Here is an 18,466-nt window from a genome sequence, read left to right on the forward strand (position 1 = left end):
AAGTCAATATTTTTGTACAAAAGTATTGATATCCGATGTCTTGTAGCAAAAATCCTGTTGTCTTACTGATAATTCTTTTTTTAAACTGCATGTTCAACAAAACCAAAAATCATTATCATTTCATTATCACTCCTAAGGAGGAAGCCCTCCCTTGACTAACTCATCTTTTCTAAGTCTCGCGATTAAATAATAAGGGAAAAGCCAGATAATACACTGCACGAAATGGCCTCGTTTCCCGGCGTATACGTACCGGGATTTTTCTGTATTTTTGTCGGATACTGACGGATACTGACGGATACATGCGGATTCGTGTAACGTATCCGACAATTTCCGCACCGGTATATGGAATATTTCCTGAAGAATCCGAAAGTAAGGGATTTTCGACGAATACGGAACCGTACACTGTACGGAAATGCCACCGATCCTGATGGATACGAACAGGAATTTTTCTGTATTTTTGGCGGATACTGACGGATACATGCGGATTCGTGTAACGTATCCGACAATTTCCGCACCGGTATATGGAATATTTCCTGAAGAATCCGAAAGTAGGTATTTTCAACGAATACGGAGCCGTACACTGTACGGAAATGCTACAGATCCTGACGGATGCGTACAGGGATTTTTCTGTATTTTTGGCGGATACTGACGGATACTGACGAATCCAACCTAACGGATCCGAAAATTTCCGCACCGGGATCGGGAATATTTCCGGAGGAATCCGAAAATGAGGTATTTTCGACGGATACGGAGCCGTACACTGTACGGAAATCCTGACGGATACGTACAGGAAGTTTTCTGTATTTTTTGAAAGAAAATTGCGGATACTGACGGATACAAGTGGACTGTGATCCGGAACCTCAGATCCGGAGGAATACAAAAATAGGAATTTTCGACGGATATGGGGCCGTACATTGCACGAAATTGCCCAAGATCCTGGCAGATACGTACAGTATGTATTTGCCACGGATACAGACTGATCCAACATACAGACTTTCTACAATCTTTGACATATTGTGACTCTGAATATGTTTGTATTTGCCACGAATATGTACAAATCAAACACACAAAGTTTGATAGAATGGTTGATTATTCATAAATACGCGTGCATTCTTAATTTAACGATACCCAAAACATTATTATTCAATGACAGGAAGTTTTGGGAAAGCCTGAATGTAACATTATTTCATATTTCAACATATATGCATTTCTAAGTTCAAAAACTATCAAACACAATACGGAAGTTCTATGTGGCTAAATAATCCATTTCGTTTAAGACAGGCCGAGGGACATCCACATACTCAAAGCACCTCTGCATATGCAGGTTAATGTCGGTAAATTAGGGTTGTGTAAGCACAATTGTTATAAATTGTATTACAATTAACAACCATCACATCATGGTGGTAATATTTACAGGCGTAAAGTGCACTTGGACCAAAAAATTCTACATGTTCTACATATTATACTGAAGTAATGAAAGCCTTATTTGTGGCCTGTTCTTCGTCTAAAAGATATCAGATACAAATAATTTCAAATACAGAGGTTGAAAATAGAAACTTCAAAGAACATTATACTGTCTGAAAAACTCCCATGATGACACGCCACATTTTACACGTAAGTAGTATATGCCGTGGAACTGCATGTGTATAATCGTCCTCTCCCCATCTGAGTTCACTTCTTCCATGCACTCTTGGTAAGGTACAGGCAAGGCTGATTTCTTCTGTATCTACTGTAGCATGTTGGACTCAGCTTGGAGTTCATCTTGTGATGAACCAGTTCCTATATGATAAAACCAAATGATGAATAAATATCAATTCACATACTTAGTATTTAAGTAACATGTCACATGATTTTGACATAACTGTGATCAAGGAGGTTATATAGACTATATAACCTCCTTGCTGTGATGGGCTTCGTTTCATCACAGCAGCTAACAAAAAACAAGGGACAATGGGTATCCATCATGCCTGTCTCAGCTAACATTGAAGTGTACCGATGATGGACTTAAGCCTTACCGAAGGAGCCTGAGGTACTCTGAGCATCTGACAGCTGATTGCTTTGTTCCAAGCCAAGCTAAGGTCCTCACAACATGTGCTGCATTTGTGAAGGAAGTATCTGCCGATGCTGTATAGGATATATATATGACAAATATTAAACATATCACATAATCACATTTGTAAAAAATGAATCTGGCATCGTTTAATTGAATAGGTAAAACTTACATTCATAACTTGAATATGATATTGATCAAACAAGTACAGCTATAACTGAATGCAATAATCACTGAAACACACTACTATACCTCCACATAAGTTCCAGCTCACTATCCACAAACTGTGGGACCTTTGTGGGACAAATACCTATGACATTCTTTTCCGTTACAGGATATCTTTAATTATCTTTCCCTCAACCGCTTGCTAAGTTGTATCTGAAACGTTAACCAGACACAAATGTCTGTTGACCATTGGCAAGAACGAACAAATTGAAAGCTATAAATTTCCTAGATCCTAACGGTGTAGAAGTGCAGGTTGACTGGACAATTCTTAATGTCATGCAAATGCGATGATATGTCAAGCCACAATAGGAGGATAACTGACGTTCAAACTAGTTAGAAACAGGAATTTTCCAATTTGTACTTACCAAAGGGCAGTCCCTCTAAATGATGAATCGACTCCCTACCAACTTTACAAGGGGGAGGGGGGCGACGAATATTGCATGCACGAAGAAGACTACTTCGCAATGCCGCGCGTTTGAGTTTACACCGAATCCCCTTCGACTCTCAAGTCACTAAAAATCACTGGTCGACCATGGTAGACTCTGACGATGCCATGTTAAGCACAGAGAGTGATGAAACGCCGTTCTTGTCTCCGTGCTGTTCACCGACAAAATCGTTTCTCGCGCCTGACGTCATGACACGCAGTGTCTTGTGGGAGATTGGACACGAATCCGTATTCCGGATACGTCAGGATTTGTCGGAATTGTTGGATCTGAGGTGCATCGGATCCAATCGGAAACGTTCCGTATCTGCTATGATGCACGATTGCGGATCCGCTGGATTTTTCAGGATCTGAGATCATGCCGTGCAGTGTGTATTTGTAAGTTAGGATCCGAAGCAACTACCGACAAACAAACAATCCGATTATCTCTGCCATATTGACAAATATCTGAAAACGAAGGATCCGCGCAAATATCCTCAGGTATCCGAGGCGCATCACGGATCCAGACGTATACGGCGTCGGAATTGCCGGATCTGAGCTGTACCTGGTAATTGTCTGAATTTGCTCGGAAACGTTCCGTATCTGTACCCGAAACGTATGAAGGATCCAGACGTATACGGCGCCGGAATTGTCGGATCTGAGGTGCATCGGATTCAATCGGAAACGTTCCGTGTCTGCTATAATGCGTAATTCCGGATCTGCTGGATTCGTCAGGAAATGAGATCATGCCGTGCCGTACGCGTGTGTATTTATTCGTCAGGATCCGAAACAACTACCGACATACAAACAATCCGAACATTCCAAATATAAAAAAACGAGGGATCCGCACAAATATTTTCGGGTATCCGAGGCGCATCACGGATCCAGAGGAATACGGCGTCGGAATTGGTCGGATCTGCGGGCACCTCAGTATCCGAGCAGTGAACTGGGATTTTTCCGGATTCGCTCGGAAACGCCATGAGGCCCGATTCCGGATACGTCGGATCCGTCAGGATACGTGGCCATTTCGTGCAGTGATAGTAATATGACTACAAAGTCAAACTTGGAAGTGAACTAGGAAGAAATTATATGCTATCGTGGTATTCAGAACTGACCTGATGGCAAATCTGCGCCGTACATCGGATTTAATGGTACTTGCTTCTTGTCTTGCTCCCGAAGGTTATGGTACCCATCTGCTCTCCCTCCATCGGTCTGTCCGAATTGCTGAGGAGGTGCCCTCGGACCGTGTCCGGAGTGTTGACGCGGTGCCCTCGGATCGTGTCCGGAGTGTTGACGCGGTGCCATCGGATCGTGTCCGGAGTGATGGGGAGATGAGCTCAGATCGTGTCCGGAGTGTTGACGCGGTGCCCTCGGATCGTGTCCGGAGTGTTGACGCGGTGCCCTCGGATCGTGTCCGGAGTGATGGGGAGGTGGGCTCAGATCGTGTACGGAGTGTTGACGCGGTGCCCTCGGAGTGTGTCCGGAGTGATGAGGAGGTGGGCTCGGATCGTGTCCGGAGTGTTGAGGTGGTGCCCTCGGATCGTGTCCGGAGAGTTGACGCGGTGCCCTCGGATCGTGTCCGGAGTGTTGACGCGGTGCCCTCGGATCGTGTCCGGAGTGATGGGGAGATGAGCTCAGATCGTGTCCGGAGTGTTGACGCGGTGCCCTCGGAGTGTGTCCGGAGTGTTGACGCGGTGCCCTCGGATCGTGTCCGGAGTGATGGGGAGGTGGGCTCAGATCGTGTACGGAGTGTTGACGCGGTGCCCTCGGAGTGTGTCCGGAGTGTTGACGCGGTGTCCTTGGAGTGTGTCCGGAGTGATGAGGAGGTGGGCTCGGATCGTGTCCGGAGTGTTGAGGTGGTGCCCTCGGATCGTGTCCGGAGTGTTGACGCGGTGCCCTCGGATCGTGTCCGGAGTGTTGACGCGGTGTCCTCGGAGTGTGTCCGGAGTGATGAGGAGGTGGGCTCGGATCGTGTCCGGAGTGTTGACGCGGTGCCCTCGGAGTGTGTCCGGGGTGTTGACGCGGTGCCCTCAGATCGTGTCCGGAGTGTTGACGCGGTGTCCTCGGAGTGTGTCCGGAGTGATGAGGAGGTGGGCTCGGATCGTGTCCGATGTGTTGAGGCGGTGCCCTCGGATCGTGTCCGGAGAGTTGACGCGGTGCCCTCGGATCGTGTCCGGAGTGTTGACGCGGTGCCCTCGGATCGTGTCCGGAGTGTTGACGCGGTGCCCTCGGATCGTGTCCGGAGTGATGACGCGGTGCCCTCGGAGTCTCCACGGAGTGATGGGGTGGTGCCCTCGTGAACTTTACGGAGGGAGAACGCCCTAACATCAGTGTCACATCGTCCAGATCTTCTCGAGGCGACGTGGCCGTTTCTCCATTCCCGTTCTTGCTGTGATCTTGCTCCTGCATTCTTGCTGCACTTTGGGACAGATCGTCGATATGGAGTGGTGGCAAGGGTCTGCTCTGTATCCCTGTCGGACGTACTGACTTCAGTGGGGTATATGTAGCCGTAGAATTCAGTGGGGTATATAAAGCCGCACTTGTAGGAATCCGCCATCTCGTGCCGCACCCAACCTGGTACTGATCACCGCTAGAGCTGGGCTCTACACGAAAACGCCAACAGCACTTAATTGTCTGGAGATTGAATATGGTATTTTACATGTAACACCCGCTGCTGGCACTTCGGAATTTTCTCATTTTCTCAATATCTCCCGATGCATATTAAGCACCTTAAAGCCCTGCCGCTAAATGAAACCAACAAGACGTGTGACCCTGAAAAATACCAACTAGGTTAGTGCCCCTGCCCCTGGTGCTGAATGTGACACCGACAATACTGGTGTCCCTGGTGCTGAATGACGCATCAACGAAATAATTGCCCCTGTCCCTGAATGACACACCAACAAGACTGGTGCCCCTATCCCTGGTGCTGAATGACACATCAACAAGACTAGTATCCCTGTCCCTGGTGCTGAATTACAGACGAACAGGACTGGTGTCCCCGTCCCTGGTGCTGAATGAAACACCAGCAAGACTTTGCCCCTGTCCCTGGTGTTGAATGACACATCAACAACACAGGTGCCCCTGTCTCTGAATGACACGAGAACAAAACTGGTGCCCCCGTCCCTGAATGACACACCAACAAGACTGGTGCTGAATGACACACCAACAAGACTGGTGTCCCTGTATCTGGTGCTGAATGACACACCAACAAGACTGGTTCCCCTGTCCCTGAATGACACACCAACAAGACCGGTGCCACTGTCCCCGGTGCTGAATGACACACCAACAAGACTTGTGCCCCTGTCCCTGAATGACACACCAACAAGACTGGTGCTAAATGACACACCAATAAGACTTGTGCCCCTGGTGCTGAATGACACACAAACAAGACTTGTGTCCCTGTCCCTGGTGCTGAATGGCACAACAACAAGACTGGTGCCCCTGTCCCTGGTGCTGAATGACACAAAAAAGACTAGTGCCCCGGTCCCTGAATGACACAACAACAAGATTGATGCCCCTGTACCTGGTGCTGAATGACGCACCAACATGACTGGTGCCCCTGTCCCTGATTGACACACCAATGATACTGGTGCCTCTGCCCTGATGCTGACTGACACACCAACAATGATGTGTCCCTGACGCTGAATGACACGCCAACAAGACTTGTACCTCTGTCCCTGAATAACACACCGACAAGATTGGTGTTCCTGTCTCTACATGGTCTTTTACGTGACTGTCATCTTACTCACACTTATGTTTTCGTTTTAACGTGTGTTGCCTGTCTTGTGACGGTTGAAAGCTATGTTGATTTTATTATATGGATGACATCTTCTGGGGACCCAAAATTGGGGGGTCGTGTGGGGCAACGGCAGAGCGCTCGGCTTATAACCAAGAGGTCCCGAGTTCGAATCCTGTCATGTCCCCGATCTTGTGCCCTTGGCAAAGGCACTTTACACGACTTTCCTCACTCCACCCAGGTGTAAATGGGTACCTGACTTCGGTTGGGGAAGGTCGTATTGAGGTCCCCTGGTGGCGCCGAATGCCAGCCGCCCAGACCCTTGCGACAGTTCCACAGAATGCAAGTGTGGATAATATATGTATATGTTGTGTATTATGTGAAACCTGTAAACTCTGCATCAATTCAGCGCCAGAAAGGCTGCTCTGCCATTGCGGGTAATTTCTGACCAATAAAAAAATTGATGCGAGCTTGTATGTAGTGAAATTGTTGGCAATTTTTTTTCATGATTTAGGGTAAATATTCTCAATATAGTATGAATGACATTGATGCATTTCCTATAGCTTCATCACGAACGCACCCAAAACACGTATTATAACATGTACAATGTAAGCCTATGGGGCGGAAAAACTCATGAATGAGACCATGAATCAATGTAGTAGTAGCAGAATGAAGATAATTGTGTACATTTCAAACGTTTATGTTGCATAAAGACGCTCCAGAAAAACAAAACAAAAAAAGCCAAAAATAATATGACAACACATTTCATACCAGGATTTGCGGACATACATGAACATGTCATAAATTGGCTCTTATGACTTTTCATTTATTCTCATAAACAGATTAACCCTCAAACCACCGTAGCTTTTTTACGACTAATCTTACCGTATGGGGTCAAAACTGACCCCACAATCTTTTCTACAAATACAGCTTTATTGGTGACTGTTTTTTTTTGGTTTGTATATATGTATAGTTTAAGCAATCTCTAAGGGACAGTTTTACATGATTAGGTGTGAATGATTTCTGCTTATCATCATAATTTATGCAAAAATAGGGAACATCGTCTTTTGCAACTTACGCTATTCAGACAAGCGGGCTCTTTTGAGGCCTGCGCCAACACTTGATGTCATATAGCATCTGAATGTCTTACGCTAGAACAACCAAACTTGGTCAGCTTTGCTAGAATTTTGTTGGCAACAATTTGAATTTAATGAAATAACTGATTAATGTTTTCATGTTGCTATGGCAACCGGTTTCTGAGAGCCATATTTGGAAAAAGTCGCTTGGATTTTACAATGTAATTCTAGAGCTGTGTTTTTAAACTGCATTTATTTTCTTATATCAATACCAACCAATGTAATTCACTATCCCTTCTATGATTTAATATTCATAATTCATGCATATTTGATTACGTCTTCGGTCAAAATCTAAGATGGTGGACGATATAATTAGATTAGCTATAACCGGCGATTTCAACCTCAAATTTCATCTTTAACATGTTTATTCAAACAGAAAGATTCTTAATATAACGTTTTGGTCCATTTTTTTATTGTGTTATGAGGTTATATGATGGAAAAATGCATTTAAAATAATTAAAGATGGCGGAACCAAGATGGCGGAATTCGCTAGTGTAACCTGATTATGAATATAATTTTTATGACGTCATTTTGACGTCGTTCCTGTTACCATCTACAAATAAAGTCTATGGATGTATTTTGATTTATTAAACATAATTTCTATTTAAGTTTTATCGTGTACCTTTGAGTTATGTGAAAATACCCAATTTGTTGGTTTTCGTCAATAAAATCACATAAATGACGTCATAATACGTTGCAACGTCATTTATCTTTACGTTCATTAAAAAAATGTTTTTTTCACGTTTCTAAAAAAATACATTTTGTAACTATGATCATAATAACCCTTATCATATATGTTAGTAGATGACAAGTATCAAATAATAGGGAATATTAGTGCAGATTTTGCTGGGGTCAGTGTTGATCCCACCGGACTACGCGTTAACTTTCTAGGATAACTTAATCAACAATGAGCCAATCTCGGTAAAAACTTGTGAGAAGTTATAAGACATATATACAAACAGACTCACAGAAGGAATTTTGTTTTTGACTCGAAATGTCAAAATGGCACATGTTGATATACGCCTGGGGACAGTTTTGACCCCATACGGTGGTTTGAGGGTTAAGAAAGAACTGTAGTTGTACTGAATATTGAAAGCTGGTCATGAAGGAATTCTAATTCTGATTTTTTGGACCATATGGATGACGTCATCAAATTTATTGCCCTTAATATGACTTCAAAGCTAAAATACAGCACTTTGGTACATAACACTGCAATGAAACTACGTTCTCCATGTGCATAACGATCAAAGCTACAAACGAAGGTTCGCACACATTGATATCTACTTATCATCTGTAGTTATTAAAAATAAAAGTTTTTACCTAATTAAAAATAATCATTTTCTAATAACTATGGCCACTTCATAGATATCAATTTATGCGGACGTACGTTTGTAGCTTTGATCATTACGCACATGGAAAACAGTCTCATTGCAGTGTGATGTACCAAAGTGCTGTATTTTAGCTTTGAACAAACAAAAAAACATATTAAGGGCAACAAAATTTGATGTCATCCATATGGTCCAAAAATCATATTTAGAATTCTTTCATGACCAGCAGTCAATATTCATTACAGCTACAGTTCTTTCTTAATTCATTAGTGAGAAAACAATGTAGAGTCAAAATGCCAATTTAGCCAGTAAGGAAACCTTAAAACGGATAGTGAGTGAGTAAGCTGATATCTTGCGTTTAATGAGTCTTTTATTAGCGAGTACAAACTGTAAAAATATGGCTCTTACTTCTCTACCCTCACTTGGTACAACATTAGTATATAATAAGTAAGTAAATCGTGACAAAAGTGTAAACAAGGCAAGGCAACCTACAGTCATATATACATGTACAGGTTGTATGCTGAAGCTAAAAAATGGGCCAAATCTAATCATTTATATACATGTAAGAACGTTATAAACAATGAAACTTTAACCAACAACGACAAAAATAAATGTTAGTAAAAAACATAATCTATCCAAGCTATCTCATTGCAGGTTAGTAGGCTAGAAATACTGGGGTTAGCACTTCTCGTACAAATCTCTGGTTCACATGTCTAACTACATTCTGATCAAATCGCATCAGTCCTTCTCTTGGAGAGGTGTAGTTTTTCCAGTCCCTCAGTTTTTTTGTCAACAGACCAGGCTTTAATAACTGTAATGACATGAAGGAACAGAAAAGCTAAGTAAGCAACTCAGTAGGTGTCATCATCTGAGCTCTCATAGTATGGGTCATAGTACATGTTGTACATTTGAAAACCCTGATTATCTTTCTCAACTTTTCTCAACTGGTCCCGGCAGTACCACCCAACACTGCCTTTCTTGGCTGCAAGGAAACTTTGGCCAAACAAGGCAAAGGGGAGCGCCTGGGTTGTTTGCTTATCCACACTGTATGAACTAAAGTTACGCATACGATAACTTGTTCTGGATATGCAATTGATGATCTCCTCCTGTCCATTGACATACTTGTGACGCTTGCGGTACCTGCATACTCCGTTAACTACATCAATCTCCTCTTTGAAAAAGTCTCTGTTCTCCGACTGGATAGTTGGTGTTTCTTTCTCCAAATCATAGGTGTAGACCATCAACTTGAAATCTAATCTTTTACCGGTAGTAGTACAGAAATGAACCTTGTTGCCAACAGTGATCGCTCTGATGTCCACCTTAAAGTCTCTGTACCTGTTTGTGTAGGAGCATGTCCAATGTTCAGTTTTGACATCGAAGGAATGGACGACGAGCCTTTTCTGTTTTCTCTGTATTTGGATGAGCACGATCTTATCCCCACATGTTATCACAGTCAACCTGGGTGGAATGCTCATCGCAGGCACTTTAGGTGGCTTTATCCAAGCTCCTTCTTCGATGTCGTAACAATCCATGCTGAACATGTTGAAGAACGTCGCCTCAGTGTTCCCTCCAACCAGGAACAGTTTCCCATCAACAATGACTGACTGGTGTCCCGCCCTACCACGAGGCATGTCGGGTAACCTTGTCCATGAGTCTGTTGAGAAATCGTACTGAAAGGCTTGTTTGGATGGTTTGTTGCCGCCAGGAGGGTCTGGGTGTAGGCAAGACAAGGCACATCCTCCCGTTACGTACAAGTAATGTCCTGCCCTTGCGACTCCCATACTGCCATGGATAGATGTCGGAAGGTCAGAGACATGGTAGCATTTCTTGCTATCTGGATCCACGCAAATTATGCTTTGTAGAGGCACTGGGGGTGTAGGATTCGCGCTGTACTGAGTGACCGCCTTCCAACCACCGACAATGATGGCCAGGTCGTCCGATAACCCAGGCCTAGGTTGTCTCTCAGCCTCCTCTCTTCCTGTATCTGCCATCGGCTGATCATGTGGTAAGCCAATTAAGTGTCCCTCCTTTGCTGCTGTGATTTTGGCCAGCCATTCGGTAGACTGCTGTATTACAGAATGGGACTCCAGCTTCCTTAGCACACTGACCCGCACACGAGGTAACCGAATCACTGGCAGAATTCTGGATACCTCAGTCTTGCGGCTTTCTGCTTCATGGTCCAGCCATTGCATCACCGAAAGTGCAATCTCGTCTTCACTTGCAACTTGCAGCTCCTTGTCCTCAAGTAGGTCCAACAGCTGCCTGGAAGAAAGGCTTAGAAACTCCTCACTTTGTCTGACCTCAGAGAAGTGAGTCATTGCCTCTTGTCTTGCAGTCGTCTTCAATATAGACAAGTCATACATGTCGGCAAGGAGCAGGACACCCACACAGTTGGACGGGCAAAGGAAACTTACCATTATCTTTTTGCAGTACTCAAGGACTTGTTCAACCTGCAGCATGTGTGCTACCTGCAAAATATCTTGGACGTCATCTTTTCCGATTTGCATTTCTCCGGTGTACACAAAGTCAAGAATTTTGGAAAAGCTGCTGGAGTCGATGTCGTGTAGCGTTATAACCTTTGCTTTACTTTCTAGAAGGTTTGTGGAAAACATGGCTTTAAAGTATGGCACGGTTGCCAAAACGGCTCGGTGGCAAGAATACTCCCTGCCTTCTACTTCCACCACCACGTCGACAAATTCCCCGGTCTTACGCTGTCTGGTAAGTTCTGGCGGGTGAATGTGGCACATATTTCCAAAGCTAAAAGTGCTTTCTTCAAAATTATAATTATAAAAATCTTTACAGTGCTTGTGGTCTTCATCATAGTCACAATGGCTAGGCATCTCTTGCACAGGAGACCCCATGATCACAGTTGGTAAATGTAGTACTTTTGTTTGTTTTTGCTGTTAAACAATCATCAACAGATGCCAAATTTGTGTGGAGTATAGGACATCCAACCGCTCCCAGTAATCACATGGAGATGCCAGTCAGCCAGAGAGTCAACTGTAATAAAATGAGAGAGAGAAGAAGTTAAAGTGTGTGACACGTGTGTGGAACTTGGGCAACAGTATAACTATAAGTGCAAATTATAAATCAATCTTTGGTCCTAGCTTCAAGCCTTGTGTTCTCATTTAGCAGCTATATCATCTATGACCAAGGATATCATATATAATGTCCTTTCTATGGTCAAGAAGGTAAGCCACATTAATCGTACGTTGTTTAGTAACTTGTATGGTAACTTCAGAAGGCCTAGACGGCACCCTCTTGAGCTACTTTGCATATTTTCATATGAATACACAGATAATGCTCAAGAGTAAACTACTAGTAGGGACGCGCCAATCTTTTATATTACGTGCTATCATTTTCTAAAACATTTCGTACCCAGGCAACTATTAGCCTCAACAACCCATTTTATACCCTGGAAAGTATATGTTATTGTTGGCAAGCTGTAAACACGTGATCCCGTGCATTAAGCATGTGTGCCCCCCTCCCCAAATCACGCTACTAAAATGCACGATTTCTCTTCGCCTGACGTTCAGTGAACCCAACCGTCCCCGTAGTTCGGTACCTCATGTATCCCGTGTCCGTTGTGATGACGTCTCCCGGCGTCGCCAGGTGTTTGGGCGCGTCAGGAACGGCCGACTTCTTTCATCTCTCTGAAACGTGATGTGTGCCGCCATGTTTTCAAACTGGACTAGGCCATTGCAACTTTGGGTAAAATGATATTGATTTAAACTTTATATTCATAGAAATCATGGAAAGAAAATACAAATTTACAGAACTAAAAGTACAGCAAGTAACAAAATTAGAAACCCTTGTTATATCTCATACTGAAATATGCAATCCAAGTCTTATAATAAAAGTAATTAAACTGGTACCCATGAAAAAGTAGATGCTACCGAAGTCAACTATGCAGGGGCGACATCTACTGATTAGATTGACAATTGCAGTACTAGACTGTCTTTATGAGGGTCTGCATGGGGGGGTCCTGGCAACGCTTAACGGTAAATTCAGGGCAGCCGATAACGCTTAACGGTAAATTCAGGCCGGCCGATAACGATTAACGGTAAATTCAGCATTTTTAGAACATGAGATACCCCTGAAGACGACGGTTTTTTGCCACTAGTCGCCCTGGTCTTGTGGCAGGAGACCTATTACGCTATGCCATTCTCGCACGCCTGCTCCGAACGCTTTAAATTCGGCGGCGGCAGGAAATTTCATGATCACGATGACGAGCGCCGAAGGCGCGACGAAAATTTTGAAATCTTGACACTCTGAAACGCTATTTCCTGAATTCTGAGGGGGGATTTTCCTGAAGAGTAAGCTAAGTTTCATGACATCTCTATTTGAAAAAAAAAATACATAAGAGTTTCAGCTTGATTTTTGAGGGGCGTCACGCCCTCCAGACCTCGCCGGAGCTGCGACATGCTCCCGGGGAAAATTCTTGACACCCTGAAACGCTTTTCTTGCATTTCGATGGGCAATTATTACTGGTAATTTAAGTTAAGTTTAATGATATCTCTGTTTGTGAAAAAATACAGACGAGTTTCAGCTTGAGTTTGGGGGTCGACGCCCTCCTGACAATGTTTTTCGACGGAGGCCCGGCATGCACCCGGGGAAAATTTTAAAATCTTGAACCGCGAAACGCTTAATGTCCTGAATTTTGAGGAGAAAACTTTGCTGGTAGAGTGAAAAATAGCAGAGTTTCAGCTCGAAATTTTGTGGGGGGCACCCTACCGACATATTTTCGCCGGAGCCGTGTGCTCCCTGGAGAAAATTTTGAAATCTTGACCCACTGAAATGCTTTTTCCTGCGTAACGAGGAATTACTCAATAACGCTTAACGTTGAATTTAGGATGACAAATAACGCTTAACGAGGAATTAAAACGACCAGTAACGCTTCACGATTAATATACCGATAACGCTTAACGGTAAATTCAGGGCGGCCGGTAACGATTAACGGTGAATTAAAATCGCTCGTAGCGCTTCACGAAAAAGGGCATGCAGACCCTCCTTTATATGAATGCAGTAGTAGTAGAATCAACATATTTGTGTCCATTTCAAATGTTCATTGCATAAAGATGCCTCAGAAAAAAGGCAATAACGTTCCACCTCTAATAATCATTATGTTACATGTATTTGAGTCCTACAATGGAGAACACTTCAAATATGAATTTTCCTCATTGATTATACAAATTAAGTTTTAATTTATAATAGCACTTCATTATCTACATCTCTGTCTAAGCTACCTGCACACTATGATGGAAATCCGTCGTTCCTTTGTTCAGGTATTCTCCTTGGAAGATTTTGACAACCCCAACCCTGCAGTTCCAGAGCAAGCTGCTAGCTAAGGGGCCAAATTCTACAAAACTTCTTCCCGATTACAAGCGTTCTGCCACCAATAATCAAGACCATAGTACATCCAGGTCAAAAGATACCAAAAATAGAAGTTCTGCTGCAGTACCGAGGTCACATACCAGGGGACCCAAAATAGACCATATCACGCCCAGGTTAAAAGATACAAAAAAAAAAAAGTTCTGCTGCAGTACCGAGGTCACATACCAGGGAGCCCAAAATAGACCCTTGTCTCCCCAATATCTGCCCACATACCAAATATCATTGTAACCCATCCAAAGGTTGTTGAAATATGCTGACTACAATAGTCCAGAAACACAGACAGACACACAGATTCGACAAAAACATTATCTCTATTTTTCATGGAGATAAAAATGATATCAAACTGATTTTATATCAGGATAAGCTGCCACATCTGAAGTGTATGTGTATGCATGTTTCACCCTCACAACATCAAAACGGATAGCGAGTGAGTAAGCTGATCTTAATTGTGTTTGATGAGTCTTTTATTAGCTAGTACAAAGTGTAAAAACATGGAAGACATTACAGGCACTTACAATACATCTCTACCTTCACTTGTATAACATTAGTATATCAATCATAAGTAAATAGTGACAAAAATGTAAACAATGCAGGGCAATCTACAGTCATATATACAGGTTGTATGCTGAAGCTAAAAAATGGATCTCGCTCAACTCTAATCATTATATACATAGAAGAAAGATATAAACAATTAAACTTTAACCAACAACGACACAGTAACAAATGTCGGTAAAAAACATAATTTATCAAAGCTAACCCAGTGCAGGTTAGTAGGCTAGAAATACTGGGGTTTATAGAACTTTGCATACAAATTTCTGCTCCGCATTTCTAACCACATTTTGATGAACAGGTATCAGTCCTTCTCTTGCAATTGGCTAGGTGTAGCTTTTCCAGTCCCTCAGTTACTTGTCAACACACCAGGCTTTAATGACTGGAAGAACAGTTACATGTAGGAACAGAGAAGCTAAGTAAGCAACTCAGTAGGTCTCATCATCTGATTCTGAGCTCTCATTGTATGGGTCATAGAACATGTTGTATGTTTCATAACCCTGATTATCTTTCTCAACTTTTCTCAACTGATCCCGGCAGTACCACCCAACACTGCCTTTCTCGGTTGCAAGAAATCTTTGGCCAAACAAGGCAAAGGGGAGCATCTGGGTTGTTTGCTTATCCACATTGTAGTAATTGTAACTCAAATCATAGGTTGTTCTGGATATGCAATTGATGATACCCTCCTGTCCATTGACATACTTGTAACGCTTGCGGTACCTGCATACTCCGTTAACTGCATTAATCTCCTCTTTGAAAACACATCTGTCCTCCCTGTCGATAGTTGGTGTTTCTTTTTCCAAGTCGTAGGTGTAGACCATTAAGCTGACATCTAATTCTTTACCAGTAGTAGTACAGAAATGAACCTTGCTATTGACAGTACTAGTGATCGCTCTGATGTCCACTTTAAAGTCTCTGTACCTGGGCTCGTAGGAGCATGTCCAATGTTCAGTTTTAACATCGAAGGAATGGACGACAAGCCTTTTCTGCTTTATCTGTATCTGGATGAGCACGATCTTATCCCCACATGTTATCACTGTCAACTTGGGTGGAATGCTCATCGCAGGCACTTTAGGTGGCTTTATCCAAGCTCCTTCTTCGATGTCGTAACAATCCATGCTGAACATGTTGAAGAACGTCGCCTCAGTGTTTCCTCCGATCAGGAACAGTTTGCCCTCAACAACGAGCGACTGATGTCCCGCCCTTCCGCGAGGCATGTCGGGTAACCTTGTCCAAGTGTCTGTTGAGAAATCGTACTGAAAGGCTTGTTTGGATGGTTTGTTGCCGCCAGGAGGGTCTGGGTGTAGGCAAGACAAGGCACATCCCCCTGTAACGTACAAGTAATGTCCTGCCCTTGCTACTCCCAGGTTCCCAACGATGGTTGTCGGAAGGTCAGAGACATGGTAGCATTGCTTGCTATCTGGATCCACGCAAATTATACTTTGTAGAGGCACTGGAGGTGTAGGATTTGTGCTGTAAGCCTGTTGAGTGACCGCCTTCCAACCGCCAACAATGATGGCCAGGTCGTCCGATAACCCAGGCCTAGGTTGTCTCTCAGCCTCCTCTCTACCTGCATCTGCCATCAGCTGATGAGATGAGCCATCTAAGTGTCCCTCCTTTGCTGCTGTAATTTTAGCCAGCCATTCGTCAGACTCCACTACTGCAGGGTGGGACTCCAGCTTCTTTAGCACACTGACCCGCACAAAAGGTAACCGAATCACTGGCAGAATCCTGGATACCTCAGTCTTGCGACTTTCTGACTCATGGTCCAGCCATTGCATCACCGACAGGGCAATCTCGTCTTCACTTGCCACTTGCAGCTCCTTGTCCTCAAGTAGGTCCAACAGCTGCTTCGTAGAAAGGCTCAGAAACCCCTCACTTTGTCCGACCTCTAAGAAGCGAGTGATCACCTGGCGTCTTGCTGATGTCTTCAAACTAGACAAACCATACATGTCGGCAAGGAGCATGACACCCACACAGTTGGATGGGCGAAGGTTTTTTTGAATGAACATGTCGCAGTACTCTAAGACTTGTTCCACCTGCAGCATGTGTGCTACCTGCAAAATATCTTGGACGTCGGCTTTTCCGATTTGTATCTCTCCGGTGTACACAAAGTCTAGAATTTTAGAAAAGCTGCTGGAGTCAATGTCGTGTAGCGTTATAACCTTCGCTTTACTTTCCAGAAGGTTGGTGGAGAACATGGCTTTAAAGTACGGCACGGTTGCTAAAACGGCCCGATGGCAAGAATACTCCCTGCCTTCTACCTTTACCACCACGTCAACGAATTCGCCGGTCTTACGCTGTCTGGTAAGTTCAGTATGTAGTGCGTGAATGTTGCACCGGTTTCCAAAGCTACAGGAGCCATCTTCATGGTAACTATAAAAATCATTGCAGTGCTTGTGCCAGTTGTGGTCTTCATCACGGTCACAATAGCTACGCATTTTTTGCACAGGAGACCCCATCATCATAGTTGGTCTATGTACTAATGCAGTACTAATGTTTTGGTTTCTATTTACCAATTATCAACAGAGGTCAAATTTGTGTGGAGTTCAGGGCATCCAACCGCTCCCAGTAATCACATGGAGATGCCAGTCAGCCAGAGAGTCAACTGTAATAGAATGAGAGAGAGAGGAAGTTAAAGTGTGTGTTGAAATTGGGCAACAGTATAAGTGCAAATTCTAAATCAATCTTTTGTCCTAGCTTGTGTTCTCATTTAGCTACGGTACTAGTAGAGAGATTCATGTATTAAAGTGATAAGGAGCTATATCATCTATGACCTAGGATAACATATACATTGCATAATGTTCTTTCTATGGCCAAGAAGGTAAGCCACATTAATCGTATGTAGTTGAGTTACTTGTACGGTAACTTTAGAAGGCCTGGACGGCGCACTCTTGAGCTAAATCTATTTGCATATATGAATATGAATATGAATACACAGATAATGCGCAAACTGGGGCCGTGCCAATTCTTTTTCATTGCGTGCTATTATTTTCTAAAACATATCGTACCCAGGCAACCCATTTTATACCCTGGAAAGTCTATATTATTGTTGGCAAGCTGTAAACGTGATCACGTGCACCAAGCATGTGTGCCCCCCTCCCCAAGTTACGCTACTAAAATGTACGATATATCTTCACCTGACGTTCAGTGAACCCAACCGTCCCCGTAGTTCGGTACCTCATGTATCCCGTGTCCGTTGTGATGACGTCTCCCGGCGTCACCAGGTGTTTGAGCGCGTCAGGAACCGCCGACTTCTTTCATCTCTCGGAAACGTGATGTGTACCGCCATGTTTTCAAACTGGACTAGTCCATTACAACTTTGGGTAAAACCCTACTTTAATATGTCTTTAAAATCAGAGGAATGAATGTAAGAAATACACATTTATTAAATGTAATAACTATAATAATAAGTTTATCTGATTATATTTCATACAAATATGCAAGTATGAATGTATTTCAAAGTACCTAAACTGGTACCCATGGAAAAATAGATGCTACCGCAGTCAACCATGCAGGGGCGACATCTACTGATTAGATCAGTAATTGCAAAGCTAGTACTGTCACAAGGGTACATGGGTATATCAACGCAGTGTACGTTGTAGTAGTACTAACATATTTGTATCC

At 43.5% G+C, this 18,466-nt stretch overlaps 1 protein-coding gene and 1 long non-coding RNA gene across 4 annotated transcripts; both read right to left on the reverse strand.

Moving 5' to 3' along the window:
* Positions 1–1,573: 1,573 nt before the first annotated feature.
* Positions 1,574–3,447, reverse strand: LOC136442428 (uncharacterized). 2 transcript variants are annotated; one of them, XR_010757003.1, is made up of 3 exons: positions 2,641–3,447; positions 2,016–2,124; positions 1,574–1,779 (listed from the first exon to the last, which is right to left on the reverse strand). It is a non-coding gene; the product is annotated as an uncharacterized lncRNA (long non-coding RNA). The 2 variants fall into 2 exon arrangements; XR_010757002.1 differs by having other exon boundaries at positions 1,574–2,124.
* Positions 3,448–14,736: 11,289 nt separating this feature from the next.
* LOC136441572 (kelch-like protein 3) lies at positions 14,737–18,153 on the reverse strand. 2 transcript variants are annotated; one of them, XM_066437927.1, is made up of 2 exons: positions 18,020–18,153; positions 14,737–17,447 (listed from the first exon to the last, which is right to left on the reverse strand). In XM_066437927.1, exon 2 carries the CDS (start codon positions 17,305–17,307, stop codon positions 15,268–15,270), a length of 2,040 nt encoding a protein of 679 aa, XP_066294024.1. In that variant the 5' UTR covers positions 17,308–17,447; positions 18,020–18,153; the 3' UTR covers positions 14,737–15,267. The 2 variants fall into 2 exon arrangements, with proteins under 2 accessions (XP_066294024.1, XP_066294023.1); XM_066437926.1 differs by having other exon boundaries at positions 17,980–18,152.
* Positions 18,154–18,466: the final 313 nt, after the last annotated feature.

This window comes from Branchiostoma lanceolatum, chromosome 9, assembly GCF_035083965.1.
Source record: "Branchiostoma lanceolatum isolate klBraLanc5 chromosome 9, klBraLanc5.hap2, whole genome shotgun sequence".
NCBI classification, from domain to species: Eukaryota; Metazoa; Chordata; class Leptocardii; order Amphioxiformes; family Branchiostomatidae; genus Branchiostoma; species Branchiostoma lanceolatum.

Coding starts and splice junctions, on each gene's coding strand:
- LOC136441572 (XM_066437927.1), bottom strand. CDS start 17,307: ATGATGATGGGGTCTCCTGTGCAAAAAATGCGTAGCTATTGTGACCGT.